The following is a 27,498-nucleotide window of genomic DNA, read 5'->3' as shown; positions in this document are numbered from 1 at the left end:
ACACACACACACACACACACACACATATTCACCATCCACACCCACACTGGACTCTCTTTTGAAAGTCTAGGACTTGATTTAAAATTCCTCTTCAGAGCATGTCATGCATTTTATATGCATGGCGAGTGGGAAAGAGAGAGGAGGGATTGTGGGGGTTTGTGAGGAGGGAGGTTCGGGGGATGATGGGGCGGGTGGGGGCATCCAACCCAAATGAACTTCCCTCCGCTGTTGCTTTCCTCAGGGATATATCTGTACACACCACCATCACCGCTCTCTTTTGCTCCTCGCCCCTCATTTTCTCGCGCCCACTCAACTCTTTCAACATTAGTTTTACTGCATAATGCTTTTCACAAATTCCACCGAACAGCCCGGGCGCCATAGCCTTTGAAGACAAGTGTGATCAGAACAGAGGCAGGGGGTGTACAAAAACCTGGCCGCAGGGCATTTGGGGTTTTTGCACTCGTGTTTAGCGGCGTATGGAGCAGAGGAGGGAGGCTGACAACTGCAGTGTTTGGGGACAGCTTTGATGTCTGATGGGGTGCGGCTGCTGCTTCTTCTGCACAGTCCTTCACAAGGAGACTGTCACGTTGACACAGCCAGGCTTTATGCAGAGCAGAGCTGAGCAGAGCCGTGATGGATAACAGATAATCAAAAGAGCACGGCTCTTCACCTAAAACATCTCTCTTATTCTGTTTGCTGACTGGCTCCGACACCAAGACAGGAATCAATAAGACACCAAAGCAGCATCAACTCGGACTTCTGCATCTGCTGGAGAAAAATCTGGTTTATTAGGAACAATATGATCCCACTAGCTTATCGTGGATATAGCAGTAAACAACAGAAACACAATTCACTTTTCTTTTTTTTTCCTTTTTCTTTTAAGTGCTACAGTTTTGCGATTATAGACATAAAACAGCACGGAAACCATAGTGCTACATTCATATATGCACAGAGTATAAAAATTACAGTATATTGCTGTTAAAGTCTTCCTATTCCTGCTCATAGCACCCTCAGTTTCTTACACACACACACACACACACACTCATACACACACGCTCATACACACATCACAAATCACACTGTGAGCTGTTGTAATGAAAACTGGGTGGTTTTAACGTGAGAGCTGAGACACGGTTTAGGTCTGGTAGGTCAACATTTTTTACAGATAAGCACTGAGTTATCATTGGAGCACAAGGCTGACAAAAGTTAGGCTAATATAGTACAGTAACACAAGACAAACCCTCCACAGAGAGATCACAAAACCTCACTGGACAGACTCTCAGTGAACTGAAGCAAAGTGTTTTCTCCTTTTAGCTATTATGTATTTTTTTCTTCATTTTTTTTTCCTTTTGAAATGAAAGATTAATACAAGTTAACTTTGGTTTCCAGCTCTCTAGGATACTATACTGAAAAATTGTGGCAGTTTAAGCTGTGAGTAAAATCAACAGTATAGCAGCCTTAAGCCGATGATAATACAAAACGGGGAAAAAAATCACTTTTTAAAACATGTCTTTTTTTTTCTTGTTATAATAGCAGCCAGGAAATAACATTGTTACAGTGTGATTCCTTAGAAGAAACTGTTAAAAAATCTGTGATCTGGTACCTCTGAATAAATAGAAAAATGCTACCTCTTTGTTGCTATTTCTTGCCTGTTCTGTTATAAATATGGTTACGCGTAGCAGATATGCATTGTGTTAAGACATCGTGTCTTTCATCCATGCAACGACAAAGAAGCTGAAGAGTTTTAGTGATAGAGAAATTTAAAGAAAAAAAAGAAAAGAAAAGGTTTTCCACAAGTGACTTGCTGTACAACGCAGTATTTTGGAGGCCTTGAGTGCTTCCAAATTTGCAGTCGGACTGTAACACAAGACAAACATCGATTACAAAAACAGGCTGAAAGGAACCAATCAATGATTTGGGATGCATTTGCAGGCTGGAGAGAGGGGACATCTCAGGTTTCACACATGGGACCCCCTGGCTTTGCTGCTGGCATCTCCTCAGTCATTTGCGAGAAACTGCCTTCGGTTCAGAGTTCATTCTGTGGCAATACCGAGCCACTGTGAGACCTCAGCCGGGGCGAGGTCTGAAACCTGAGCGAGCCCATTCGACAGTAAAAGCAAATTTAAAAAATAAACCATGTTGTGTGCTAATAGTACGAGCTGTGATTATTTATAATTTGTAGGGCAGTGATTTTAGAAAAGGAGTGTGTCAGGAATGCACTCTTAAAACTGTTTATGCAGCAGGAACCCTACTACAGGGTTTATTCTACTTCTGCCTCTTTCTTTTATGCTGTGCTGCACATCTCTCGTTCATCTTTCAGGCTTCTTTTGCATATTTTTTTCTAAAACACTCCACATGCAAACTATTCGATTCGGTTTGCTGCAAAAGTTTAAACCCAACACAGAAGCTTTCAAAGCGCTGCAAAAGAGCTCAGTCTTCTAGCAGCCTGTCCTCCATCACAGGCCAGGGAGAGCATAATGGAGCAGTGTGTGCTCAGAGTTCACTGGAGCGGTCTGAGGGGTGAAAGCAGTAGACACACACTGCGCTGGTTGTAGCGAGCTGTTTCCATTACACATTCTAAGCAGCTGCTGTTTGGAGGAAGTCCTTTGAAAGACGACTTGTGGGGGTAACTGGAGTCCACAGTTCAAATGGGGTCCTTCACCCTAAAGAGCCGGGGTCGAGGCTGAGGCCTCGCCCTCCCTGGCATCATCGTCACCATCATCCTTGCACCCCCCCACCCTACATCCTACCGCCACCACTACCACCACGAAGGCCTCCAAACCGAGGACCTACACATGCGACGTCTAAACTAACACTCAACGTTCATGCTATAACTCCTAGAGAAGCAGGACGAGCAAAAAGAAACCGAAAAAAAGCAAAGGCAAAAACATGCACTCCTCGTTTCTCCGCTGTTGTAGTCAGCTTAGTGCGATTCCATCTAAAATGCATCCTTTGCTCTGTGGGTTTCGCCTCTGGTTTCTTCAGTTGTTTTGATTTGTGGATGTTTTGACACGAAGAGGCAGGGAAGAGGGAGTTTTTTCTGGGAGAGGCTTTGAAGAGATTCAGAAGAGTCTGAAGGTTGTCTCTGAGGGGTCAGGGGCATCTTTAAAAAAGGTGCAGGGAGGGGGGAAAAAAAGAAGGAGAGGCACCAGGAAAAAGAGGAGGAAGATGCTGAGATGAAAAAAGTCGAGCTGATTGAAAAGAGGCCTTGTTCACTTTTGTGTAAGGTATGCTCCGATGGTGAGGCTGGCCGCTCCGAGCGCAGCCAAGCCGAAAACTGTCTTGATGGAGGGCCAGGAGCAACTGAAGACGGAGTCCCTCTGTCTGTCGTACAGCTCCACAAATGCATCCTGAGATGAGAGACAGAGACAACTGATTAGGCTTCTGAATAACATGGTTACCTTCGCATGAATACTTTTCAAGTTCTTAAATAAGGTTTGCATCTCATAGTTCTTAAAGGAGACATGAGTCACAAATAAATCATTCTACCTTAAAAGAAGGGTCAGCAACTGCCTTAAACAGCCGGTCAGTGCAGGTTTTAACCGAACGCTGCTCAAACAGGGGTTAACCCTGCATTTGATGAGGACTATTTTTAGCAGTCGCCTGAAAGACATCGATTGACTGATATGTGGAAGTCCACGTGAAGCTGTCTTAAAATAATCTACAGCTTTCATGCTAGCAGCAATATGGATTGATATTTATATAGCGCTTTTCTACTCTAATTGAGCACTCAAAGCAGTTTTTATGACAGCCATCATTCACTCTATCGTATAGCACTGACTAAGTGCCTTTTCTAACATTCACACTCCAATGAGTGCATCAGGGCTAACTCAGGGTTCAGTATCTTCCCCGAGGATGCTTCAGCATGCTCTGCAGTTTATTCGGGATTATCTAATCGTTTCTTTACAAGAAAAAGTTGTGGGTAAGAGGCACAAACAAATAAGGCATACTTGAAGGTTGGCTACACATGCATCACTTAAAGGAATAATTCATTGATGTCTTTGATCTTCTTCCTGGAATTTGTGTGATTACAAGAAAAACACAAAACACTGCAGGCCATATTTAATATCTCATTTTCCTGCCTGTAGTTTTGGTTTCATTTGTTTTAATAATAAGATAAGTTTCATTCACTTCCATGTATTGAACATAGATTTTATAGGAAAAAAAACTTGGTAAATATGATTTTTTTTTTCTAATTTGGGTGAAATGACCCTTTAAAATGTAAATCCCTTGGCTGATACCAAACATGGGTGGGAAAAGAATGTCATTACACTTATGCTGCAGGCAGATCCACTACTGTTCATCGGCTCTCACACCCTCCTACGCTTTTCATGCACAATGACACAACCCACTCGGAAACACATACTACCCAAACACAGGAATCACCCAAAAAGGCCCATTCGCAACATTTTTTTCTTTCTCTAGCACGCGGATGAACACTCCAGTGCTCAAGCACGAATATATTAAAGCTGCTCACGGTGTCTCAGTGGGTTCAGCTTTCTGCCGCTAAGAGGAGTTTTAAAGGAGGCCAGTTAAAAACGTGAGCGTACACGAGGAGCATCTGTGCAGAAAAGACCGTGGCTGCGTGTCTTAGATGAGGAAATACAGACATCTGCTTAAAAGCGGTGACAGCAGGAACAGCTGGACAGGAAGTAATGGTGCTAAGCTAAATGCTCTCCCACACACAGACAGACACACACACACACGCACACACAGCAGATTATCTTGAACCAAACGACAATAGAGGAAATTTTAGGGAGCTCTAGGGGACACCTCCTATTGAATATTTTTCTTTTGTTATGAGGCTGACCACATTAGAAGGTGTGTTGTGAAGCTGTACATCTGATCTCCTTTGAAGTCTCCATCTCTTGAAGTCTCTATCTGTAATTTGATCAGATCTGTGAACAATGGTGAATTGTTAAGTTTGATTCACTACAACATTATTGTGTCAGTTCCCATGGGGATCTATTACCAGTCTATTTTAATCTGTCTGGTTTTAAGTCAATTTACCTACAGTAATTATGCTTTGTGTTACTTTTATCGGAATACATGTTTTTTTGACCTTGATCTAGTAGAAGATTCATTATACTCTCTTTCGCTAGTGTCACGTTTTAATACACAGCTTCCTTTTTATCAAACAAAAAGCCCACACAGGACTAAAAAAAGGAGGCATCTATTCTGAACTGCTGTACGGAGACAAAAGCATTTCCTGCTTCCCTTCCTGTCCTGTGGCATTCCTGAGGCTGGGGGCTGGTGACAGAGGGGAGGAAGGATCAGCAGTTTTTTTTCTGGGCCCTCTGATGTCAAAACACACTGTGTTCCGTAAATCACCCGGCAATATCTTTTACCACACAGCATTCTCTTTGTTGCAGCTGGGCGTTTTAAACTACACCCCCGGGCTAGAGACAGTAGTCTAGGGGAATGCTAACAGCTCGGTGAAACTGTAAGGCTCTTATAAATTAGCTAAATGCTAATTTCAAAAAGTATACTCACTCAAATTGGTAAAGCTATGGTGTGATGCTTACTGGTTGCATCACACTAGAGTGAAATCAGAATGGCACTCAGAATGCATGTGTTGGAAAAATGTACTTTTAAAAGTACTTTTATTGCACCATGTTCATTTATTCATGAGCTGCTGTAACAGGATTCAAATGGCTGAATTGCCACCTCAGCATGCAGTCAAGTTCTATAGTCTTGCTAATGACCTACTAATTTTATTCAGGTGTGTTGCAGCAGGGACACATGTAAAAGCTTGAAGACACCGGCCCTTAAGGACTGGAGTTTGACACTAGAGGCCCAGAGTTCAGCACCCTAAACTGACCTCTTTAGATTGCTAGGGGATTGCTTAGATTGCTTGGTTGGAAACAAATTGTCCCCAGACAATTGTAGTCTCACTCAACCGACTGGTGAAGGTTTGCTAATTATTTATAATCCCAGACAAATTGCCAACAGGTAGGAATCAGTCTGAGATTAGTCTGTGGTGCTGAGCGCAACTTATCTGTGATGCGTCTCTTTGCAATAGGGAACTCGACTCAGCTGGTTTTCAACTGGTTGTATTCAAAGTTGCCAAATGCCAACTGACTCGGAGTAGTCACAGACCTGCTCACCATCTTTAAAGCAAATATTTCAAAAAGTTCAGTGCAAATAGTCACAATAATTTTAGTCATGCCACGTTCTCCGACTGCTGTTTTCCCAAGTGTGACCGTAGCATAACCATCTAACGCCAGGCTGTTAACATAAAGTAGAGCTGAAGCTGGTTTTCCAGGTCTTCACCAAACAGAAACAGAAATATTAAGGCTTAAATTTAAGGCATGGCTGCTGCAGATAACACACCAATGCAAGCAGTCTGAAAATTATTTTTGGCTTGCTGTGCTATTAATTCATTAATTTGACTGTATAGTCACTTAGCAGCAGGTACCTAACACACCCAAATAGTCCATACTTGCACTTTGCTAAGCTAGCTTGCTAGAATAAACTTCTTACTTCTCACCTATTCACCCTGTCATCCAAATACAATGAAACAATCAGCTCCAAACACACAAACAACGACACACAAAACAAGATGGTGGCAGTCATAGTGTTAAAATCGAGCTATGTCCATCTTTCACATACAGTCCATGTAATCTATGTAATCCAAAACTCTGTGTTCATCTATCCTGTAAGTGTTGACACATTTATCCTCTGGGCATCATGAGTATCTGTCCTAAATTTCATGGCAGTCCATGCAAATGTTTTTGAGATATTTCAGTCTGGGCTAAAGCAGTGTACCAACTGCCGCCATCATCCCTGGAGCCTTGCTGGTAGTGTGGAAAGCAAAATGTCAGGGAGCATTTTTTATTTTGGAGCGCTCTGAACAGTCTCTGCTTTTGAACGATGACACCCGTCTCCCTCTCCAGGATACAGGTATTAATAAGCGAGCAAGCTCTTCAGTCACACCTCTAAGCCGAAGGAAATGTGCTGATTGGCAAAAACACCATTGTGTGTTTTTCCTCACCTACGCCTGGAAAATAACAGTTTGCTGAAACTGTAACTCCAGCCAGCAGCAAGGCGCGCATGTGACCAGCCACTAGCAAAGCTCAACAAAATGGCAAACTCATGTGTGTCCTTGATATGTCCCAGACAGTCGCCATAGATTATCATCTATTTAAGTCTGAAACAAAAGCTGGCAATTATAATAAGAGGTTCATACGAGCTGTGATGGATGTTTAAAAGAATCCCACAAGGGCATGGGTGGTAATAACTCCAGGTTGACTCAGGGGAGAGCTGGAAAGCAGGAGGGGGGTGGGGGTGTCAGGTGGATATCATGAGACTGAGGCATGCTCCACTTCAGCTCCTGGAACTTTTTCATCCCCGCATTAGCGAACAGCGCTGCCACAAACATGTGAGCAGTGTGGAAAAACAAACCTTGGCACTTTGTGTTTTGGCCCCATTTCTGTTGTTGTGTTGACTGTCATTCTGAAAAGCGGAGTCTTTACAGAAAAATAATGATAAGCAGGTGGGAAAGAGGACACAGGAAGTTGACAGGGACAAGAGAGCACAAAAAAACACGGCCAACAAAAGACTTCATAATCCCCAAAAGCTCATATTTGCCCCGCAGCAAAGCCATCTGCCATCAGCAGCAGGTGTGCATCTGGGAAATAAAAGTCCAGGCTGCAGTTCTCTACAGTATTAATTTTTTCGATCAGTGGCTTTTAAAAGGTCACCCCCAGCCTACAGAGACCCTGGAGTCAATGGGAAAATGCCTAGCCAGGTTTACACACACCCTGCCTTCATTTTTACTGCAAACAATGAATCCTGTTGAGAATTACATACAGAGCAAAAGAGTTCGACTGAGCGGTGAGGACTTGAGTCTCCCATATGCAGCAGAGGGGTGGCGACTGACTGCATGAGTGTCACGGTTACCCAGGCTGGAAGCTTCACACACAATTTGCTTTTCCCACCAGCGGGAGAGAGTCTATCCTTGACCTCTGATTTGTTTTTCACATGATTTACACCTCTGGGTTTTGCTCAGTGTCTTTCTCATGGACACAAAGAGATTTTACACAGCTGTCTTCTTCGGATGGCTTTACGTTATCTTATGGGCAACGGGAAATACCAAACATTTGCCAGATCCTTTGGGTATCACACCCCACACACTGACACAAACTTTTGGGAACGATCCTGCAGCTTCTGTGGAAGATAATGAGTGATCTTGTGTGCTTGACTAGCTCCGATAAAACCGCAAGCAGCACTTTGCCAAAACAGAATAATGATTAGACAACTGTCTCTGTTTTGGGAATCTTCTCTGGATAATTGCGGGCAGACTGTGACTGAGAGAAAGGGATGTAGGTTAAAGTTCAACTTGTAATTAAAGTGCCCGTTGTGGCTTCACTGCTATATTCACCTCTGAACTGAGCTTCTCCCCACGCTCTGTTTATTTCCTAAGCGTTCACATAGTAGCGTACTTATAAAATTACATATGCTGCTCCTGCTGCCCTTCTTTCATTTTTTAAATTAGCCTTTTGCAGACTCTCCACTGCTAATTAAAGTCAAACAAAACTCCCATTTCAGGGGTGGAGGGGTATGGGAGAAAAAATGCAAGGAAGGCATTATTTTCTCATAATAGATCTGTTTTGATCAAAATATACACTTATATCGCTCTCTTTCATGTGGGTGCATTATTATTTCATGAGTGCGAGCGCATATACAGATTCAAAACATCTGAAAAATAATAATAAAAATAAACAGGTCAGACATCATGACAGTGACAGTACTGCAAGCGCTTGTCCTGGAACAAGGTCAGCTTCGATCAATTCTCCAGAGTGGCATCCATTGACCAAAAATCAGATGACGGAGGAGTTTGTTGCAGTACTCATTACCCGTTGAATCCCCTGTGTCAGCAGCAGCAAACAGCTTGGAGCTGAGGACACTGAGCCCTTCACTGCCCTGTGACAATACTGCAATACATGGAAACCACAGCCTCGCAGTCCAGCGTGACAAAGTGGGATGTCGAGCTGTACAAATCCAGCCCAATCAATGCGCAAGTATTTAGTGGATCAGCCCGAGTAACAATAACACTTGCTTCTTTGAAACAAAGGACATACGTATGCAGTGACAAAAGATACCTAACTGATGAGTCGCTTATAAAAAAAATTGCTTTGGTTTTGCAGCAGTCTATAAAATTAACAAACTGTCACTAATGGTCATTTATCATTGGCTAGCTTTGAATGTCATTAATAATAATCATCATTTTGAAGTCAGCCTGAGCATCTTCCATTGCAGACTGCCACATCTGTACATAACAGACTGTGATGTTTGACATCCTTTGAGTCTGAAAAATTAAAGCCAGCGAGGTGTTTGCTTTAAACCTGCATTCTTCCAGGTGGGCACCAGGGGGCGACTCTAAAACATCCAGATTATGTTAAAGTTTATGAGTCAATGACCTACTTCTGACTTGATTTATGATGTCGGTGAACAGTTACATGATGAGTTTATGGTCTCAGTCACCAGTGTGAACCCTTATTTAACACATTATAATGTTACTTTTGTTAATTTTGGCCCTGTATTTAGTAAAAATAATAATTTTTAAAAAGCCAATTACGCATCTGAGTTGAACGTCTTCAATTCCTCAGTCAGATCCATGCCTCAGCTGTCACTGGTTCCAAAAGACCAAGAAGACAATGGCCAAAATGCTCAATTTGAGGCTTTAAAACAAAACCTGGAGCAGGCTGATTATGACACAGGGGCTACATCCATTTTATTTTATTTTATGTTTTTAATGATCCACGTGTTTTGATTTGCCCCGACTATTTGTGTGCGATGCCATTCCTGATGCAACCCTCCCCGTTTTTCTTAGCTTGGAGTGCTTAGGAGTGCACAATTGAATTAAATACTCTTGAATTCAGTTTTATTTATTGGGACCAAATCAAGATGTTTTATATTGTAAGGTACAATTATACACCCAAAGACAGTTAATTAAGCAATGAAGGCAGTAAAAAAGAAAATAGAAACTTTATTCAGTTTGTGCAAGCAGCTCCACTAACCTCACCTTAAACTGAATATTATTTTGGTGAGAAAGACTCCCCGAAGCTTGTGTAAGAAGCTTGAGTAAACTTTGAAAGTGAAGAGCGTTATTGACTGTCCACGCGCTTTTACAAATGAATTGCCATCCTTTGAAATGGCCAGCCAATATGGAAGCCATAGAATACAGAATTGGCCCGACAGAGCGGGATCATGACACAGTACAAGGGAAATTGGAAACCTTTTTTAATATGCCCCCCGCTTGAGCTTCACTGCAAACTCAGGTTTCATACCTTCCGCAGTCATTACGTTCGAGTCAAGCGTAAAGAGAGAAACAATTTTGACGTCGGATGCTACCCCAAAGGCTCATAAATATTCAAATTTGCATCAGCAACAGCGGCTGCAGCATTTGTGTGTTTACAAAACAGCTCCCGCTCCCGTGGGAGTCAGCCTTCTCCACTGGAACATGAAATGTGATCGGCAGTAAATCACCCACACTCCTCGTGACACTGTTTTTTTTTATTGTCTCCATTATTCATTGTCTAAACTTACCAGATAAATGAGAAACAGAACTTTACACAGGAGACTTTGGTTTCTCTGAAGATATGTAATGCTTCAATAAACTTGAGGTTTTTTTAATCCCATCAATGAAGAGAAGGAGGAGGTGCAAAACCACGGTAAAGCAATTCCAATTTGTACAGGGGGGAAAATATTCAGAGGATTTTGGGGAAATATAAACAGATTTTGAATTGACAAGCATTGCATGGCCTTGACTGATCAGTTATGTACTCCTTGATTCTTGTTGAGACTATTGATTTTTTTTTACTGAACAGCTTTGATCCAACATGAAATGAAGGACAGGGTAACCTTGCAGTCTCAGAAGACTGAAGGCAAGTGCATAGAAGCAGACTGCACTAGCTTTCCCCCTGCACCCAGGGTTTATCAGCAGACTACACCTAAGCTCAAAGTGTATTATACACAATCAATCACTTTTACATGTAAAGCAAAGAGACATCAAAGCTAAGGGAAAGCCACAGAGAGACAATCCTTTCCCCCCCCCTCACAATAAACCTCTGCAGCTCAGTCAATAGAGGTTTTTTTTTTTTCATTCTTTAAAATGAGCCAGTCTTGTGGTTTGACCTTGAACATTTGATTCAAAATCCTTCATAGCATCCCAAACCAAAGCACAAAGGAGCCCTCAAATAGATACAATGCAGCTAAATGAGGATGTCTGCCTCGTCTGAGGATGTCTGCACTGAGCGCATCCGGCCTACCACGGAGGAGGAAGTGACAGAGTCCTGCCAGATAGAGAGAACGCAACTGCTGTGCAGCTATAAATAACGAGAGGCTTCATCCTAGCCCCTAGTTCAGGGCTTCCCGATCTAATAAAACACGTCTCATCTCTGCTGCTCGCTCCATTTAAAAGGCCACAGATGACGAGTGAGAGCGCAGAGGATGAAAAGGGGCAGCTGAGTCATCGTCCACGTGTGTGGGTGTGCTTGAAGTGCATTAAACCTGGCTGCAGTGGCTTTTTAGTAAAGACAGGATGTCTGCCACTTGGGAGTCTAAGTGGTCTGTGTTCTTGTCAAGGAAGCTGTGCATAGCACACCCAAATCCATGTAAGCAGCACGCAGGCCAATAAACTGTGGTGCTTTTCTTTTTTACACTATGTGAGTCTTTCCATCCCAGGTCGTGTTGTCCAAATGTTGCACTCACAGGACTGTTAAAGTGGACTTGCATAAAGACCCACTTTGTAAGTGAAAGTGGCATTTAAAACATGCAGAAGGCCTCAATGGAACAAAAGGCAAGGTAGGTGTAGGTTAATGATTAGACAGAGGCAAAGCTTTCCACTATTCAAATGACTCTATCGGCTTTGAGTAAGCTTTGTATTTGCCGCTCTCTGGAACCAAAGCACCTCTTACTCTAGGAGAGCATGAGAGCCCCTGCAGTTCCAATTTCAACTGTTGAACTATCACTGATTAGTTCAGATGGGAAGTCCTGATAGAGACCGTGGGAAGCAACAGATTCCAAGGTGGCCTATTGCTTCCCCACAAGTCCATGGGAGAGGCCCATTTCCTGTGACGAAGGCAGCGCCGCTTCAAGCCTTAAAAGTCAGATCTGCCGACCCCTTTAGACCTTGAGAGCACACAACCAACCTCTTAGAAAGCCACTCCAAAAATAGTGGCTGCCTAATCCCAGCTAAAAATGACTACTGTATATGGAGTAATGAGCGGGACGTGCGGGAACACCATCTGCAGCAGGGCTTCAAACTTCACGTGACACGTGTGTGGTGACTAATTGTTCTGAACTTGACCCCCCTCCCCAAAAAATGGAGCCATCTGAAATAATGCGCTCTGCTTTCAGTCACTGTGGTCTTGTGTGTGCAGCTTCTTTGTGTCGAGCCCCTGATGTAACAGAATTACATAATCCCAATGTTCAGAAAGGGGCTTTTCAGACAGCAGTGATAGGCGGTGTAAAGGACCTCTATGGCGTAGTTAGCATTAAGTCACTTTTTGTGCTTAGACGGTGCAGGAATGACATCACTGTCTAGTATGAGACTATGACTTCTCTGTGGTAGAGCCAAGCATGGCTAAATCACAGAGTCTGTTCGGGTAACTAGGAAAGACTCGAGGCAAGCCAAACATGTAGTCATACTAATACCGTGGAGAAAGGGAGGGGGAGCAGCAGGGGAGAGCCACAGTTGGTTAGAGACTGTAACTAAGAGATTTGTATTTGTTTTGAACCATTAAGCGACTCCTAAATCTTAGCCCCTAGTATAAGAGGAGGCAGACCATAAAAAGGCAAGTTTTAGAGGGAATGTGATGTTATTTTTCCTTTGATGAAACACCAAGTTGTAATTTAGGAAGCACGGGTAAACAAGTCAAGTGTAACATCATCTAATAGAGAATTAAACGTGTCAGTGAAGGAGAAAGTATTAGAAGATCAAAGCTAGACACCCAGGGCCTCCCGTGGTCTCCTGTTTCAGTCGGCCCCTAAATGAAAGCTTGTCAGTTTTGGCAACAAGATACCAGAGCGGTTTACGTGATTAGAGAACACTGGGCCAGGTTTCAGGTGTAGCTGGGTTCCCCGTGTTGGCCATGTAAATGAGAGAGGCCAGAGTCTGGGACGGGGCATGCTGTGAGGAGAACAGAGAGCAGCAGATTGAGCATCTCAGATGTCCGATAATGTCAGAGAAAACAATCATCCGCTTGAGGTACGGCTCCCTCAGGAAACGGCTTTGAAGTGGAGGAGAATGGAGCTGAAAAAGCACTGAAAACTTTCCACAAAGTCACAGAGAAGGTATTCACTGCCGGTGGTGGAAAGCACAGCTACATACAGTATGCTGTCACTTCTTAGACTTAAAGCCTGCGGGAAATACTGCCGATTCCTTTCTCTTTAACAATAAAAATAAACAGTTCATAAACAAACAATTCAGCTCTTGCTGCATTTTGATTAAAGTACTGCAAGGCCCTGATTGGTGCGCAGAAATGTGACACTGCCTCTCAGAACCCGTCTCCAGCTCTGCTCAATCTAATTAGAACAGAAAAAAACACAGAAAATGTGAAATGTGTCTTGTTGAGGTAAACACATTTTCCTTTTATTTCATTTTCCTTTCCGTGTGGTTCTAAAAGCAGGATGTTCACTTTACAGTGTTACTTCAAGAAGAGGGGGTTAAAAGAAAGAAAGAAGAAAAATCATGTGGGGAGACAAAGCAAAAGCCGATAAGGGAAGGAAAGCATATTTCCCACAGGCTGAGAGTTAAAGCTCAGAGATGCATGACAAAACTTCTCTAAACATGGACGATGAGGTCATTTTATTTAGGGGGGCGAAAGGAAAGCAATGATTATTATTCTTATGCAATTTCACTTCCACTCAGACAATCTGAGAGCAGAGGCCGTATCATGAGCGTCAGCTCTAAAAACAATAAGTGAAAGAAAGAATTCCACTCTCTTTCCTCTCAGGACGGGAACACTGGGGGAAAGTTCATTGACCTCTCTCAGGCAACCAGCTGATTTTCATCCAGGCTGGGGGAGAGGAATGAGTGGAATGCATTGATGTGTGGAAACAAACAACCCCGCTTGTGTGTGCGCGCGTTTGCCCGAGAGGCTCGATATGAGAAGGAATGAGCCTCGAGTTGAACCAAGTCAGCTGCGAGAAACACGGCTACAGCAAACCCTTTGAATTATGTAATGAAAAAGCTTCGGCTAAATCCTTCTCAGAAAATAATTACTCAACGAAAGCCCAATCAAGCAGGCAAAGAGCAGAGGTGGACATTACTTCTGTTCTTTTTTCTTTCTCCTTTTACTTTTCATTGCTCTAAACTCAGCATGACTCACAAAGACCTTGCAGAGAGCTAGGGCGTGCTTTTAAAAGACGCATTGTTTGAACTATCTTGAGCAGCTTGGCTCATTCAGAGCTGTGTGACCTTCCCTGTCTGTACGTAAAGACCAAAGGGAAACAAGCACAGCCTACCCGATGAATGATAATAAGTTGCCTATTGTGACAGTGAAAGTCTGGAGTGAAAATGCACAGAAAACTAATGAGGCATATGTCAATTTCATAATGGAGGAGAGTTTCTGTTTCTCTCTGGACTAATCCATGGAAAATGTCATTAATGGGGTTCGGTGCCTGCCTACTGTGAGCTGGCTTGTCTTGAAACTGCACTGCAAGAATAAGATACTGCACCAAAGCTGGATGTTAAATAATGCGGGAGAAAAACAAAAGCAAACATGCAATATAGGTCCAGCGATTTTCCACATGTACAGTATGTATTTTTAGGTTTCGGGATATGTAATGCCCATGTGGATGTTTCACGAGTAAATTCCTCTGCTTTAAAGTCAGCAGATGGATCAGCTGAGGATCAGATGATTGTTGAGTCAGATGACTTTAACAAGCAATTTCATCCAAGTGTGCTCTGTAACTTTGGATTGACCTTAGTCTCCTAAATCTCCTTCTTTGTATTTAACAGCTTGAATTCTATTAGCGTCATTATTCTTTGGGCTTTAAACCACGGTGGCTGCTCCAGATATTACCCTCTCCGTCTCAACCTGGCTGCAGCAGATGAGGCCGTAAGAGATAGGAATGCCTTTTTTTATAGCTTTATAAGCCTCCTCTTATTTCATGCCCTTCCATCTGTCCTCATCCTCCTCCTCCTCCTCCTCCTCCAGAACCCTGTTAGCCTCACCTTCTGATCAAAGACACCTTCTGAAGTCCAGGCTTTAAAAAATTTTTTTTACCCAGGAATATTTTTTAATCTCCTGTCCTCCATGAAGTACAGGAATGTGGACTCATTATAATTCAAATCTGGAAAACATTGGCGATCAGGGGGTCTGAGCGTGATGGGTTTGGTGGTATCAGAAAATGAGTTGGCTGATCAAATAGTGCCTGCTGAAATTCAGCTGATTAAAAAAAAGAACAAAAAAAGAAACACATCTGTACTTATTTCTTCGTGCATCAGTCCAACCGCCAACTGACTTCAAATGTGAGCAATAAATTAGGCAGTTTACAAGTCAATTTGCAGAGTTGATTAAACTTCTAGTGGTTAGATTTGCCGACATGAACCTCGTCTAGACGGGAGTTAAAACCTCACTATAAAAGCAAAATGAAGCCTGTCACCACTAAATCTTGGCACCATAAAAGTTTGCTCTGGCATAAGTCATCAAATGAGTGCATCCTTAGAACATACACAGACATAAATCGTCACTGTATTGTCAAAAGAAATAGCAAAAAACATGAAATAAAATCCCTAGGAAGAAAAGGAATCACTGTCACTACTACGGTATTCATTTCTTCATGTTTTCTTTGAAGTATCTGTCAGTATTTCAAGATGTAATGACAGCCCAACAACCAATTAAACGTAGAGGCAGAGTAGATTCTGTGAAATTGCTGCAACATAACGCCTTGGCAATAGTGGGTTTGCCCCTACCGGCGAGATATCTGTGTCAAAAGTAGCACGCAGCTGTAATATTCCGCGCCAGCTGCAGCATCCTGACAGAAGGTGATTGTAGATTTGAGAAGATGTCAAGAGAATTTAGGATGGAGACTCTGAAACAATATGTAGAAGCCAGAACAATGCTCTCTTGGAAAAGCTTTTTATCTTCCAAGCGTCATGGGTTTATAGTTTTCTCTGCACTTCAAACCTAATCAGTCGCCATCAAAGGCGATTGCAGCAGGGTGGTGCTGTATGAGCTGTGCCAATAGGGAGAGCTCGCACACCAGCTGAAAGGAGTCAGGAAATTTAAAACATTTTTAAAAATGTGCTAAAAGATCTCACCCAGGTCTTTCCACAGAGACACTCTCCTTCAGGATGCATTTTGATTAATCACATGCACATACAATCTGACATTCACAGCTGCTGGTCTGCTGAGTTAATTGAGGCTCTGCTCAGAGAACCATTGCAAACCATTGGAAATGCTGAATCTATAACCCGTAGTCAAATAGATTTCCAAGCATCGGCTGACCTCACTCGATGTCGACTGAAACAGATCAGATTTCCTGTGGGATAGTTGCTCTCATGCCAAAAATCATGTTTAGAGATGGGGTGCACAGAATTATTTACTCCAGACCTCCACAGACGAGGCAGAGAAATCTATTTACCATTATCTGGCTGTTGTCATTTTTGGAAGAGCGAGTACTCAACAGTTCAGAGAAGAGTCAATAATGGCATGCTGTTTGGTAATGGCCAGTGGTGTAGCTAGCTGCGCCGGGGGAAATCCCAGTGGAGATGGTTGTGGTGTCTGTGTGAGCGTGCACGAGCTTGTGTGCGTTGAGGCTGTATGGCATGGCTAACAGGAAGCTAGGCACCCCGAGGCCATCTGCTCCCTGCCATGGCTCACATGTCACCCTGTGACAACACAGCATTATTGATTCACACTACCACATCCGCTTCTTTGTGTACACACTGATGTGCCACAGTGTATGTGTGTATGTATATGCCCGTGAGTGTGTACACAGCCATTTTGTTGACAGCAAATAATTGATTTCCACTAGCACATCCGCTTCTATATTTGCCTGTACGTGTGTGGATATCAATGCTTTAAGCCTTAAAAGGTCAATTTACCCTGAACCACAAATTAGCAGCTAGCCATGGAGATAGTTTCGCTTTTGTTTTAAACGTACACTTTTCCATGTTTTTTGCATCAATAGCAGAGTAAATGGCTGCGTGGGATTTGAAAGGTTGAGATTTTACTGTCTAACTTTGCAGTTACCATTGCCACTATGGAACATTTAAGCTCACTGTTTTGGTTTTGCAACCTGCTCCTTTACTCTTCATTTGCTCCCATCAACCTTGCATCACGAGCGTTCAGTTTACACTCCTTAGACGCCGGAAATATGAGTAAAGACCGATGCTAATCCTGCTTTCTGTCTGCTAAATTTGTATTGCATTTGCAGCCTGTTTTGCTGCTTCACCGAAATGCTGTTAATTATCGCTTTAGTCTTTGCTGCTGCTTTCTCTGCCCCAAAATCAATAAAACTGATAAAAAAAAATTGGTCTCATAATCTTAAAGTGAAATTTCATAAACTGCAGGTCGAATCGCTATTTGAGGACGCCTTACAGGGGAAGTCAGTTGCTTCTGACTCTCATGCTAAAAAACCCAACTTTCGAGCAGGTAAACATGTTTACAGCCTGGTACAGAAATACTTTGGGGCTTTCTGCCTAATTTCCTCTCTGCTGTGTTTATGGCGTTGGTTCTTTTTGGGACATTTTAAAAGCAGCTTTCTTACGTAATGTGACCTTCTGCTTGGTAATTTGTACTAACAACCTGTCCTCTGTGCTTCAGCTTTGGTGAGGGAAATTGTAATATAACCCATACAATGGACATAACGTACTTCCTAACTCAGCTTGCTAGCATTAGCAGTAATTGTTGCTAGAGAAAAAAGTCACGTTTTTCTTTTTTGTATACCTGTGTTTAGATCATAAACAATATAAAAGAGCGTGACGTCACTCACTGGTGAGTCCTGATACGAAGCCTTGTACTGAGTGTCTTTTTTGGCAGTGTGTTGAAACCTGATGTGATGATTGAGGGGTGGATTGGGCTGGGTTGCGAATATTATGAGACAATGAGCATACCATGAATATTCCTCCCTTCTGACTCAAATAATGATCATAGTTTATTGAATTGACTCAGTGATTTATTCAATAGAAAATGAAACTAGCGATTTAGCTCAAAAACTCATCAGGAGAAGGTTTGTTGATGTCAGAGGCTGAGAGAGCTGAGGGCTGTTTTGTCATAGACTTGTACCGAGTAATCTCACGTGACAACATGGTCACATTCAAGAGTTGGCCGCCATATTGGATGTGACAATCATCGATTGCTAGTGAAAAATTTGTATTCTCTCGTCGGTTGGCTATGGTTACTGTAGTCGATGGCTCAGATCAGTTGTTGCACAAAAAAAACTCCTGGTGACTGTTAGGCACAACTTTTACTTTGGATGCAAACCTTCTTCATTCCCGGATTGTGTTGTACTTTTCACAGATTTACTACTGCTTGGAGTGTAGCTATTCAGTATTTGTAGACAAATCTGTCACTTCATGCAAACTATGGGCAACTGAACCGACATGAACCAATATGCTTGGGACCAAGCGTTGGATTGTTCACCCACTAATAGGAAACGTGAGCTGGGTTTAGACCATCGTGAGACCAAGGAGGTTTTGTGGTTGTCTGTGTCTGTGTGGTTGTGGTGGTGGGGATGACACTGACCAGTCTCTAGGTCCATGTGACAGGGACTTTCACAATCATTTTCCCATAAACTCCCATCAACCTCTAGCAATCACTTACATCCAGAGGCTGCCAGACGGCTGGTCTGTAGGTCTGCGTGACTAGGGCTTTGTCACTGTGATTGTCACCAAAAATAAAAATGTTAACATCAAAGTGAAACATCTTCTGCAGCATGTCTTTGTCTTGTCTTCCTCCCCTCACCCCCAACTGGTCGTGGCAGATAGCTGCCCGGTTCAGCCTGGTTCTGCTAGAGGTTACTTCCTATTAAAAGGGAGTTTTTCCTTTCCACTATCGTCAAGTGCTTACTCATAGGCTGTTCGTCTGGTTGTCGGGGTTGTCTCTACATTATTGTAGGGTTTTTACTTTACAATATAAAGCACCTTAAGGCAACTGTTGTTGTGATTTGGTGCTTATAAATAAAACTGATTTGATTTGGACTGAATTGAATCAAAACCTTCAAAACCTCAATAGAACCAGAAGAGACAGCCCCTGTTGGACTGATGGAAACTATTTCGCTGTTGGCTTAAGTGTAACGAAGCAGACAGAAGGGATGGATGTAGTGAAAGAGGAGATGCAGAGGGTTGGTGTGACAGAAGAGGATGCTAGGAATAGGGTGAACAACGGAGGTAGATGATCTGCTGTGGTGACCTCTAAAAGTGAGCAGCCAAAAGAACGAGACGAACTCCTGGGATTGCTTCGCTTTTCAGATCCAGAAACTACATCTGTAGTTCAGATCTTAGATTCTCAGGCTGGAATTAATTCACAGTGAAAGCTGCCATTCATTGGGGAAACCTAAGACAATCCACTACCTGTTCAACAGGCTTTGTCTTTGTGAGGAGACATACTAGACTTCAAATGACAGTGGATATTGCTGCCCTAGAAATTAACTGAAAACATCAAATCTCTTTTTAAGCCTTTTGGGGGTTTGACCCAAAAATATCTACAGTAGCTAGACAATGGGAGGAACCATTTAACCTTGCCCTATATTGATATGCTGCGCTGCTTGCAAGGGTGTGCCTAGTGGCAAAGTCAACTTGCGTCTCAATAGGCTTCTCATTATCCGGCTCCCACCGTGACAGGAAAGGTGGAAAACTCTTTTATCTGCCATCTCAAATGGTTCATTAGGACATTTTTTCCATGGAGGACGGCGGTGGGTTCGTGATGTGACGCTATCACAGAGGCACACAGGGCAGGGATTTACGCGTAACATGACAATTAGAAGACCACACAAGAGCAGTGATGGTAATGCTTCTATATTTAGAGGCCTCTCGCATGTCCCTGCATTTTTCAGGGATCTGGAACGTTACCTGACACTGAAAACCAGGTCTCTGGGTATTAGTGTGTTTGGGCACGTGTATGTGTGCAAGTTAATACGTCTCATGTGGTGGGGGTAAGAGGGAGGAAGAGGATGAGGGAAAAAAGAGGAGGGGAAAGAGGATATAATCTCTCAGCTGGAGCTCATAAAGCTTTCGGGACATCCATTTAGTGTCCAAGTTTATCTGCTCCATATATTATTTATCAGCGTATCCTCTCAGTGGGATGGTAGCGCTTAGCTCAAGCACTTGTCCCTCATAAAACAGGAGCTTAGAAGGTTGAGGTGACTGCTTATTTGAGCAAAAGGGATCAAAAGGAAACAGTAATATGGATGAATTCTCAACTTTCAATCTGTAAACTCGCGTAATCCTAGAAGTCCAACACAAAGAGTACAAAATAAAGAAAAAACACTGATGTTAGCTTATGTTCATGGTCCACTGACATGACTATCCAACTAAAAGAGCTGGACACTCAGGAAAAAATCCAGGTTGTGTCCGTTTTTTATTTACAGCCCCTGTTTCCCAGCAGACATTCTGCCAGCTCTCCCAAGAAGGCCCAGAAATAACTACAGCACAGGATGGGGTGGAGGGTCTCTGGGGTAAAGGTATGTTGCGGAAAGACGCAAAGCATATCCCCTGCAAGTGCAACAGAACAGGATTTGTGGCCTGCAATCATGCCGTAAACGGCAATGAGACATCCAGCGTGGTTGGAAAGGTGAAGATGGAGTGCATGTGACTTACTGCGGGCAAAAGAGTATAATCTGAAGCTGAATAGACATCAAAATGAAAAGAGATTCAGTGCTTCTTAAATCCACACACGGGACTAAATGCTTGGCTCAAACGTCTTTGAGACGCAGATAGCGAAGAGATTGCTGGAAGAAAAATGTTCTTGTTGGACTGATTGAGAGAGCTGCGGCCCGCAGCAGCCCACGTCTGTAGGAAATGTTCCTGAGATTACAGATGCTGTGCTGATGGGTGTAAACACAGTGGCAGATGGTGAGCAACCGAGGCCTCCCAAGCAAAAGGGGTACAGTACAGGGGAAAATCTTGGCTGCCTCTTGCCACATTAAGCTCCTTTGTGGTGCACAGTCTCCATTACAGAGCTCAAACACATCCAACGGTAAAGTTGTTGTCAAAATCTCCAAGCTGATTCTTATTTAGTTTGTTTCTTTGTTTGCTATTTACATTTTTGTTGCGTCTCCAGCTGTAGAATGACAGTGTTAATTGACGGGGTGGGAGGGAGAAAGCCTAAAATGCTATTTGCGCAAGTAATCATTTATTCCTCGGTCTGATTGCTCAGAACTAGAAGGCAGCGTTCACACAGTAATGAGAGACCAAAAACTGATAAACAGCTACAAATTAATGGATGAAAAAAAGGGTGTAACTGAGTGTGACAGCACGCCGCATGACAAGAAGGGAATACTAGCTCAGAGTGGATGTAAGTCAGTCATGACTTACAGAGCTCATTACGCTGTAAAGCATGTGTCCTCAGAGGCAGCGCTGCGTTCACCATCAACATAGACATCTTTGTGTTAGAAAAAGAGCTCAAAGCTAAAAGAAGCATAGCTGAAACAGTTCCTGAATGGCGCCCTGATTAGTATTGACTTGCGTTTAGCAGGCTGAGTTTGCATCTAGGAGACGCAAATTGGATGTAAGTGAGACCTGGTCGAGAATTTCTTTTGCTCTCCTATGAATGGCTGCATGTGCCTCCTTTGTGATTTAGTTTGTTTGTTTGGTTTCTTTTCCTGGGTTTTTGTCTCTACTCTGCCGAAACGTCACCTAGATGGAGATTAATGACTTCCTTGCTGTCCCACATCCACTCAGCCTCAGCAAGGCGCCGTAGCCAGATGCCTGCTATACCATAGCAACATGCTGGTCCCTGTGCTCTGGGAAACCCCCACAGGATGGACCCAACCCAAACGCACATTGTCTTTCATAACACACACACACACACCTGGGAGACACAGAAAATAGACCACCTGGTTAGCAGCATTCCACAGACACCTGATCTCACTGTTTGGGGCTTAAAAAAAGAAAGAAGGTTTTTCAGTGATTTAACTCCTTCCTCTCACTTGTTATAGAAAAGCAAGGATTTAGAGGCACGTTAGCATATCTGAGGAATATTTCCACAACTTAGCAGTAAATACAGGGAGCACAAAATCATGGCAGTTCCCTCTGATGAATGTGTGGACCCAATTTTATGACATTGTGCAACTACAGGAGAGGCCATGATCATTATTCTTCTGTGGCTTCAACAGCTGAATGTCTGCACAATGACTTGGTGCAAATCCATCAAAAATAGTGCTGTTTTCAAAGGGTAAGAGATCACTTTGACCTACTGGTGGCCACAGGGAAGACTGCAAGAACAGTGAGATTCATCCATAACAGCACAAACACTTTTTTTTTTAGGGAGAATTCAAATTAGGGTTGTTGAGAAAGACCAAGAAGCAATGCCATCTTTAGAGCGTGACTAAAAACAACAAAGATAAAGAAAAATCATTTCTCAACATCATATCTGACACTGCTCTTGGTTAACCTCCAGTTATGAAACTGCTGTTTTTCTCTTGAAGCACAATTTGGCATTTCGCTCCGTGCCGCCCTCTCAGCCAGTCAAGCGTCTGAGGTCAAGTATGTAATTTCGGAACTCGGACGCCGTCTGCCACTTTGTTCAATCACTTGGTATTTACTGCAAGCGCCTGCAAATAAACACAGGTGCGCCACGTGTGGGTGAGTCTGCAGCCTAAATGCAATCGTTCCCTGATTGAGTGCAATTTCTGTCAACAAAAAGGCCGAGTTTCTAACTGAATGTTAGGGACAATGAAAGGACGGTGTGTCACATCCCGGGGTGTGGGAAGCAATCTGTGCTGAATGGGAGCCATTTGGCCCCTCAGCTGAGATTTTGCAAACACAGTCACTGCTTTGTCAGTTTTTTAAAGGGAAGATTTTCGCCGAACTAAATGTGTATTTGACTCACTCGCAACACTTAGACTCAACAATGATTAGTGGGTACCGTTCACACTATTTTGGGCTTAAATTGTCTCAAAAACAATAGGAAACAGAGGGTGGCTGATAGAAAGCTGTTTCCACACCACTCTTACATGTCAAAATGTCAGTGATAGGCTGATTAGCCACCCACCTTTGTTTTTAGAATGGTGGAAAACACAGCACTCACCTCTTCCACACAATAACACAATGGACAGGGTAAGTGACCATAAATGCAACCTGTCTAAACACACATTTAGCCGTGTTTACCGAGTGTCTTCATTGTTTGGAAGATGTGTAAATGCCATTTAAAAAGTTTTATTTAGAATTATCAGGTCGAACACTATAACAAACGACAGTGAGCTCATGAGAAACGACTGATTTGTGAAACCTGTTTTATCCTCATTCCTCTGCTACAGCCACCCGGCACGTGAATGTTCCTTAGAAAACAGGTGACCCAGGTGAGGTTAATGCAGAAATGTAGCACATGTGTCTCATTGCAGCAATGCAAAGCTTTCACAATAAAACATAATGGATACCAGATCATTTGCAAACAGTGGCAGCCATTGTTTAGTCCCCACTGAGCTCTGCAGCTACAAATGAGGAAACTGAGGTCACATCCTTTCTCCCCCCTTTTTTTGTACTTCATAGGCTCATTTATACACTCCCCCTACCTGAAATTTCACCTCTTGTAAAAAATTTTTTTTTTTTTTAAATTTATTAAAAGAAAATTAAGAACTTGCGCGACTAAAAAACTGAAAATAATGAAAAGAAATGTTTAAATCAATGTTGCTAACCCTGACCCTCTGGACAGGTTTCCATGATCTAAAACATCTCTAAAAATCCCCTCTATGCCCTTGAGATCCCTGTTGAGAGATATCTGATTAACAGTCTCTGCATATCCTCTGTGAATTCATAATTCAGGAAGAGGCCAGTACAAAATCAACCCGATGTTTAGCAGACATTCTCAAAAACATACAAAAACACAAACACGTCAGTGTATAACAGGCCGCCGTTTTGGCTCCGGAGAAGACAAAACATAGCAAAAAACCCCCAGCTTTGTTTCACAGACTGAAAACACAGTTGACTTTTATTACATTTCAACATCTGCAAAGCCAGTTTTCACAAACCCAATCCAGAGTACAGACAACGCTGTGTTTGCAACGTCAGTTATTAAAGGTCATGCAATAACACCTCAGGAAATTCCCTACCTGACACCCGTTCAGATGAATATAAATCAACACCGGTGCATGGCTGCATATGCGGAAGCTACAACAGAAACTGAGCCAACACTAACATATTCAGGATTAAACTGTTTTAGAGCTTACTTTGAGCTTAAAACTAATTGGATGAGGTTATTCATTCCCTATACTGCAGACATATGCTTTCAAATAATCCTAAATAATCCTTTGGATTAAAGAACTGTGCTCTTGCTCTCTCTCTCTCTCTCTCTCTCTCTCTGTCTCCAGTGGATGTAGAGATACAGTCATCTCCGCCCAGCTGTAAAACCCAAACTATGATGACCTACATTATTCTACAGTGGGCTCCAGAGACCCCGAGCAGGCATCTCTGCGGCCCCAGTCTGCGCCAGCTTCAAGGCACAGGTCTGAAAAAGGCAGACAAAAGAGTCCCAACCAAGATGCAAACAGAGGACGGCATGTTAAACACAGTGGCTGCAGATTAGCACTCTGTGTTCTTGGAGGGCCCTCCCTCTGTTGCCTCCCTTTGATATGTGGCACAACCTGCCACCTCCAGGGGCAAGGCAGACTCAAGGGGAATGTTAAACGGTCTAATCCTTTGAGATGAAACATTCGATATGAATCATTGATAAGCCCACTCAACACACGCCCCGTTTTTATGATACCTTCCAGCTAAGATAACCAGGCAGTGCAAACGTTATGCTCTCATTAAGAGCACCTCGGCTAATTAAAGGTTAATTCATTGCAAGTCAGTTTTGGTGGCTACTGAGGTGCACAGCACCCCCCCCCCCTTTTTTTTTTTGCAGGAGGGTTTGCAGCTGTAATAAAAACCTGAAAAATTAATATGACAATGCATGCTTGTTTCAGATTCAGTGTGGGCATGCATTCAGCCAGGCCTCTGATAAGCTGAACCCTGTCCAGTTATGCCCAGAGGCCTAAACACATTAATTCAATAGTTTGCTCTTTGCTGACATGTGTCTGACCTCCTCCCTTCTGCAAGAATGAGGGCCTGCAATGCCTCACGTGACAGCGGGACTGAAGCACTTTCCTGCATGAAGATTCAGATACAGGTGGATGGTGAAATGCCCTCTCTCTCCAACACCACACACACAATCCTGTTTCTTTTTATAACTAAGCTTTTACTTCCCCTTAGATAATAACCTCTGTGCTCCAATGACAGCTCTGCCTCTGCTTCTACAAATGACAGGGCGGGTTTTTTATAGAGACGCGTCGGGAGGTGTGATAGAGAAACCGCTGTTTGATTGGTCGAGTAAGTTTAACAGTCAACGAGATCAGCCAGTTAGAGCAAGTAAAGTAAAGCCGTTCATCTCGCTCGCTGCCTGACGTGCGTCACGAGATCACCCTAAAAGGGACTTTTCTTTTTTTAATGATCAGCTACACATGTGGTTTCGATATTGAGCCCCGTTAAGCCAGATCAAAATGCACTTTTCAGCTCAGTCAAACATGTAGGCCTACACTGACCGAACTAAGTCACTGAAATTCCTTTTAATCACAGTTAAAAGAGGACTTTTGCGACCCCTTGGCACACTGCTGCAAAGCGCTCAACTACACGGAATCAGACATACCCATCCCCCGTTATCTTGTATCCAGCTGTTAAGAGGTCCATTTAAATACTCCGTCATCCAGTCTGCGATGTTGTCCACCTGGGATGACATCCCCTCGTTGGAAGCGCACTCCACGCACACAGTGCCCCCAAACTCGAAGAAAGCAATAATCCGGCCCCAGTTCACCCCGTCCCGGAACAGTTCGTCTATCACCTCGGCGAACCTCCTCTGCGCCGTGGCGGAGGTGAGATGCAGCTGCCGCGACATCTCCGTGAAGTCCGGCTGATACAGTCTTTCAAGTTCATCTCCAGCCTCGCGCAGGACTCTGTGGATGCCTGCGTGTGGGTCGGACTGTGGGAGCCGTCTGCAGAGGTGGGTGTTGCTCTCGCCGTCAGGCCCGGTGCTGGCTTCTCGGCACCGGTGGACCAAAGTCGGTGGAGGGTCAGTTATCGATCCGTTATTAGCAGCATCTTCTTCTTGGACAACGCGAAATCCCCACACGAACCCCCGCTTGGAGAGTTTATGGCAGATATACTTTTCCACAATATTGCGATTATACTCGTTCTCCATTCCGGCTCAAATTTGGCACTTTGTATATCCAGTGGTTATCCTAAATAAAATGCATTTTGACCAAATGTGTGCACTGTACAATGCTCTGCACAGGCTCGTCCAAAAAGCTGGGGCTGTATTCAAATAGGTAATGCAGCGAATGATCCCACACAGAGAGGAGATACTTTACTCGTGAACTCGGGGGAAATCCCTTGAAAAAAAAACTGCACAGAAACACGCACTAGAAGTCAAAACAGGCTGGTTCCGTGTCAGCAGCAGTCTTCATTTCCCGAATCCTTGGAGGGACACTGGCGACCTTCTCTTTGCATAGAAATCCAATATGCGGAAGAGGTTGGGAGTAGTGTTGTTCTATTTCTGTGCACATCACCCAGACGTGGATGTGTTGCGATTAAAAAAAAAATGAATGAAAGCCAAAGTTGTTCACGCCTGAAGGGGTTTTAAAGGCGGCCAACTGTTTTAGCAGCCTTACGCACGAACCAGACGCGGGACTGTGCGCCAGACAAGGTCGGACTGGAGTCCTCTTCCACGATTGCTCCACATATCCTCCGAAGCAGCTCCCTGCTCACCGCTAGTGGGCCGCACTGTTTAGTGAGGTATGCCTGACGTCAGCTGCGGAAAGTCTTTCCTTTGGCTGCTCCAAGTGCACACCAAGAACTGCGCTCAAACCATTTATAGGCCATATTATTATTACTGCATCCTCGTTTTAAGGCAGATCACGTTACCCAGAAAATTATATAAACAAGAATATTTTTAAGATTTAGATATTTTTTATGATCGAAGACAGAAATCTTAAAAGATCACAGGGTTAGGGGCAGAGGACCACCCTGGCGAGGGATTGCTTTGATGTAGTCCAGCCACCCCCTTGTGGACACAGATTTAACCTTACAAGTGCAAAACTGATGCACCAGTCTACATTTTCCCTGTCTTCTTTAAACTTTTCTCATCTTTTTTTAAAGCATCTCCCCTATTTGTCATCTACTTATTCTCCCACAAGTCTAACGAAGCATCTAAAGTCCTGCACTCTGTAAACCCGAGAGCTGCTGCTGCTTTGGGAAGTTCCCTTATGAAAAAATTAAATGTCATCCTCTATCAAACAGAATACTTAACATCCTCAGTCCTACACAAACCCTGCACTGTCAAAACTTCTGAA

At 43.3% G+C, this 27,498-nt stretch overlaps 1 protein-coding gene across 1 annotated transcript; it reads right to left on the bottom strand.

The window, feature by feature from the left end:
* Positions 1-751: 751 nt before the first annotated feature.
* On the bottom strand, positions 752-26,941 carry bcl2b (BCL2 apoptosis regulator b). The gene is made up of 2 exons (XM_085439422.1): positions 25,800-26,941; positions 752-3,350 (listed from the first exon to the last, which is right to left on the bottom strand). Exons 1-2 carry the CDS (start codon positions 26,346-26,348, stop codon positions 3,213-3,215), a joined length of 687 nt encoding a protein of 228 aa, XP_085295548.1. The 5' UTR covers positions 26,349-26,941; the 3' UTR covers positions 752-3,212.
* Between the last annotated feature and the right edge of the window lie 557 nt (positions 26,942-27,498).

The sequence above is a fragment of the Copadichromis virginalis genome, linkage group LG18 (assembly GCF_057382275.1).
Source record: "Copadichromis virginalis isolate Kocher_CV1m ecotype Utaka linkage group LG18, C_Virginalis_male_GT1.1, whole genome shotgun sequence".
Classification (NCBI taxonomy): Eukaryota; Metazoa; Chordata; class Actinopteri; order Cichliformes; family Cichlidae; genus Copadichromis; species Copadichromis virginalis.
This window is presented reverse-complemented; position numbering and strand designations above follow the sequence as displayed.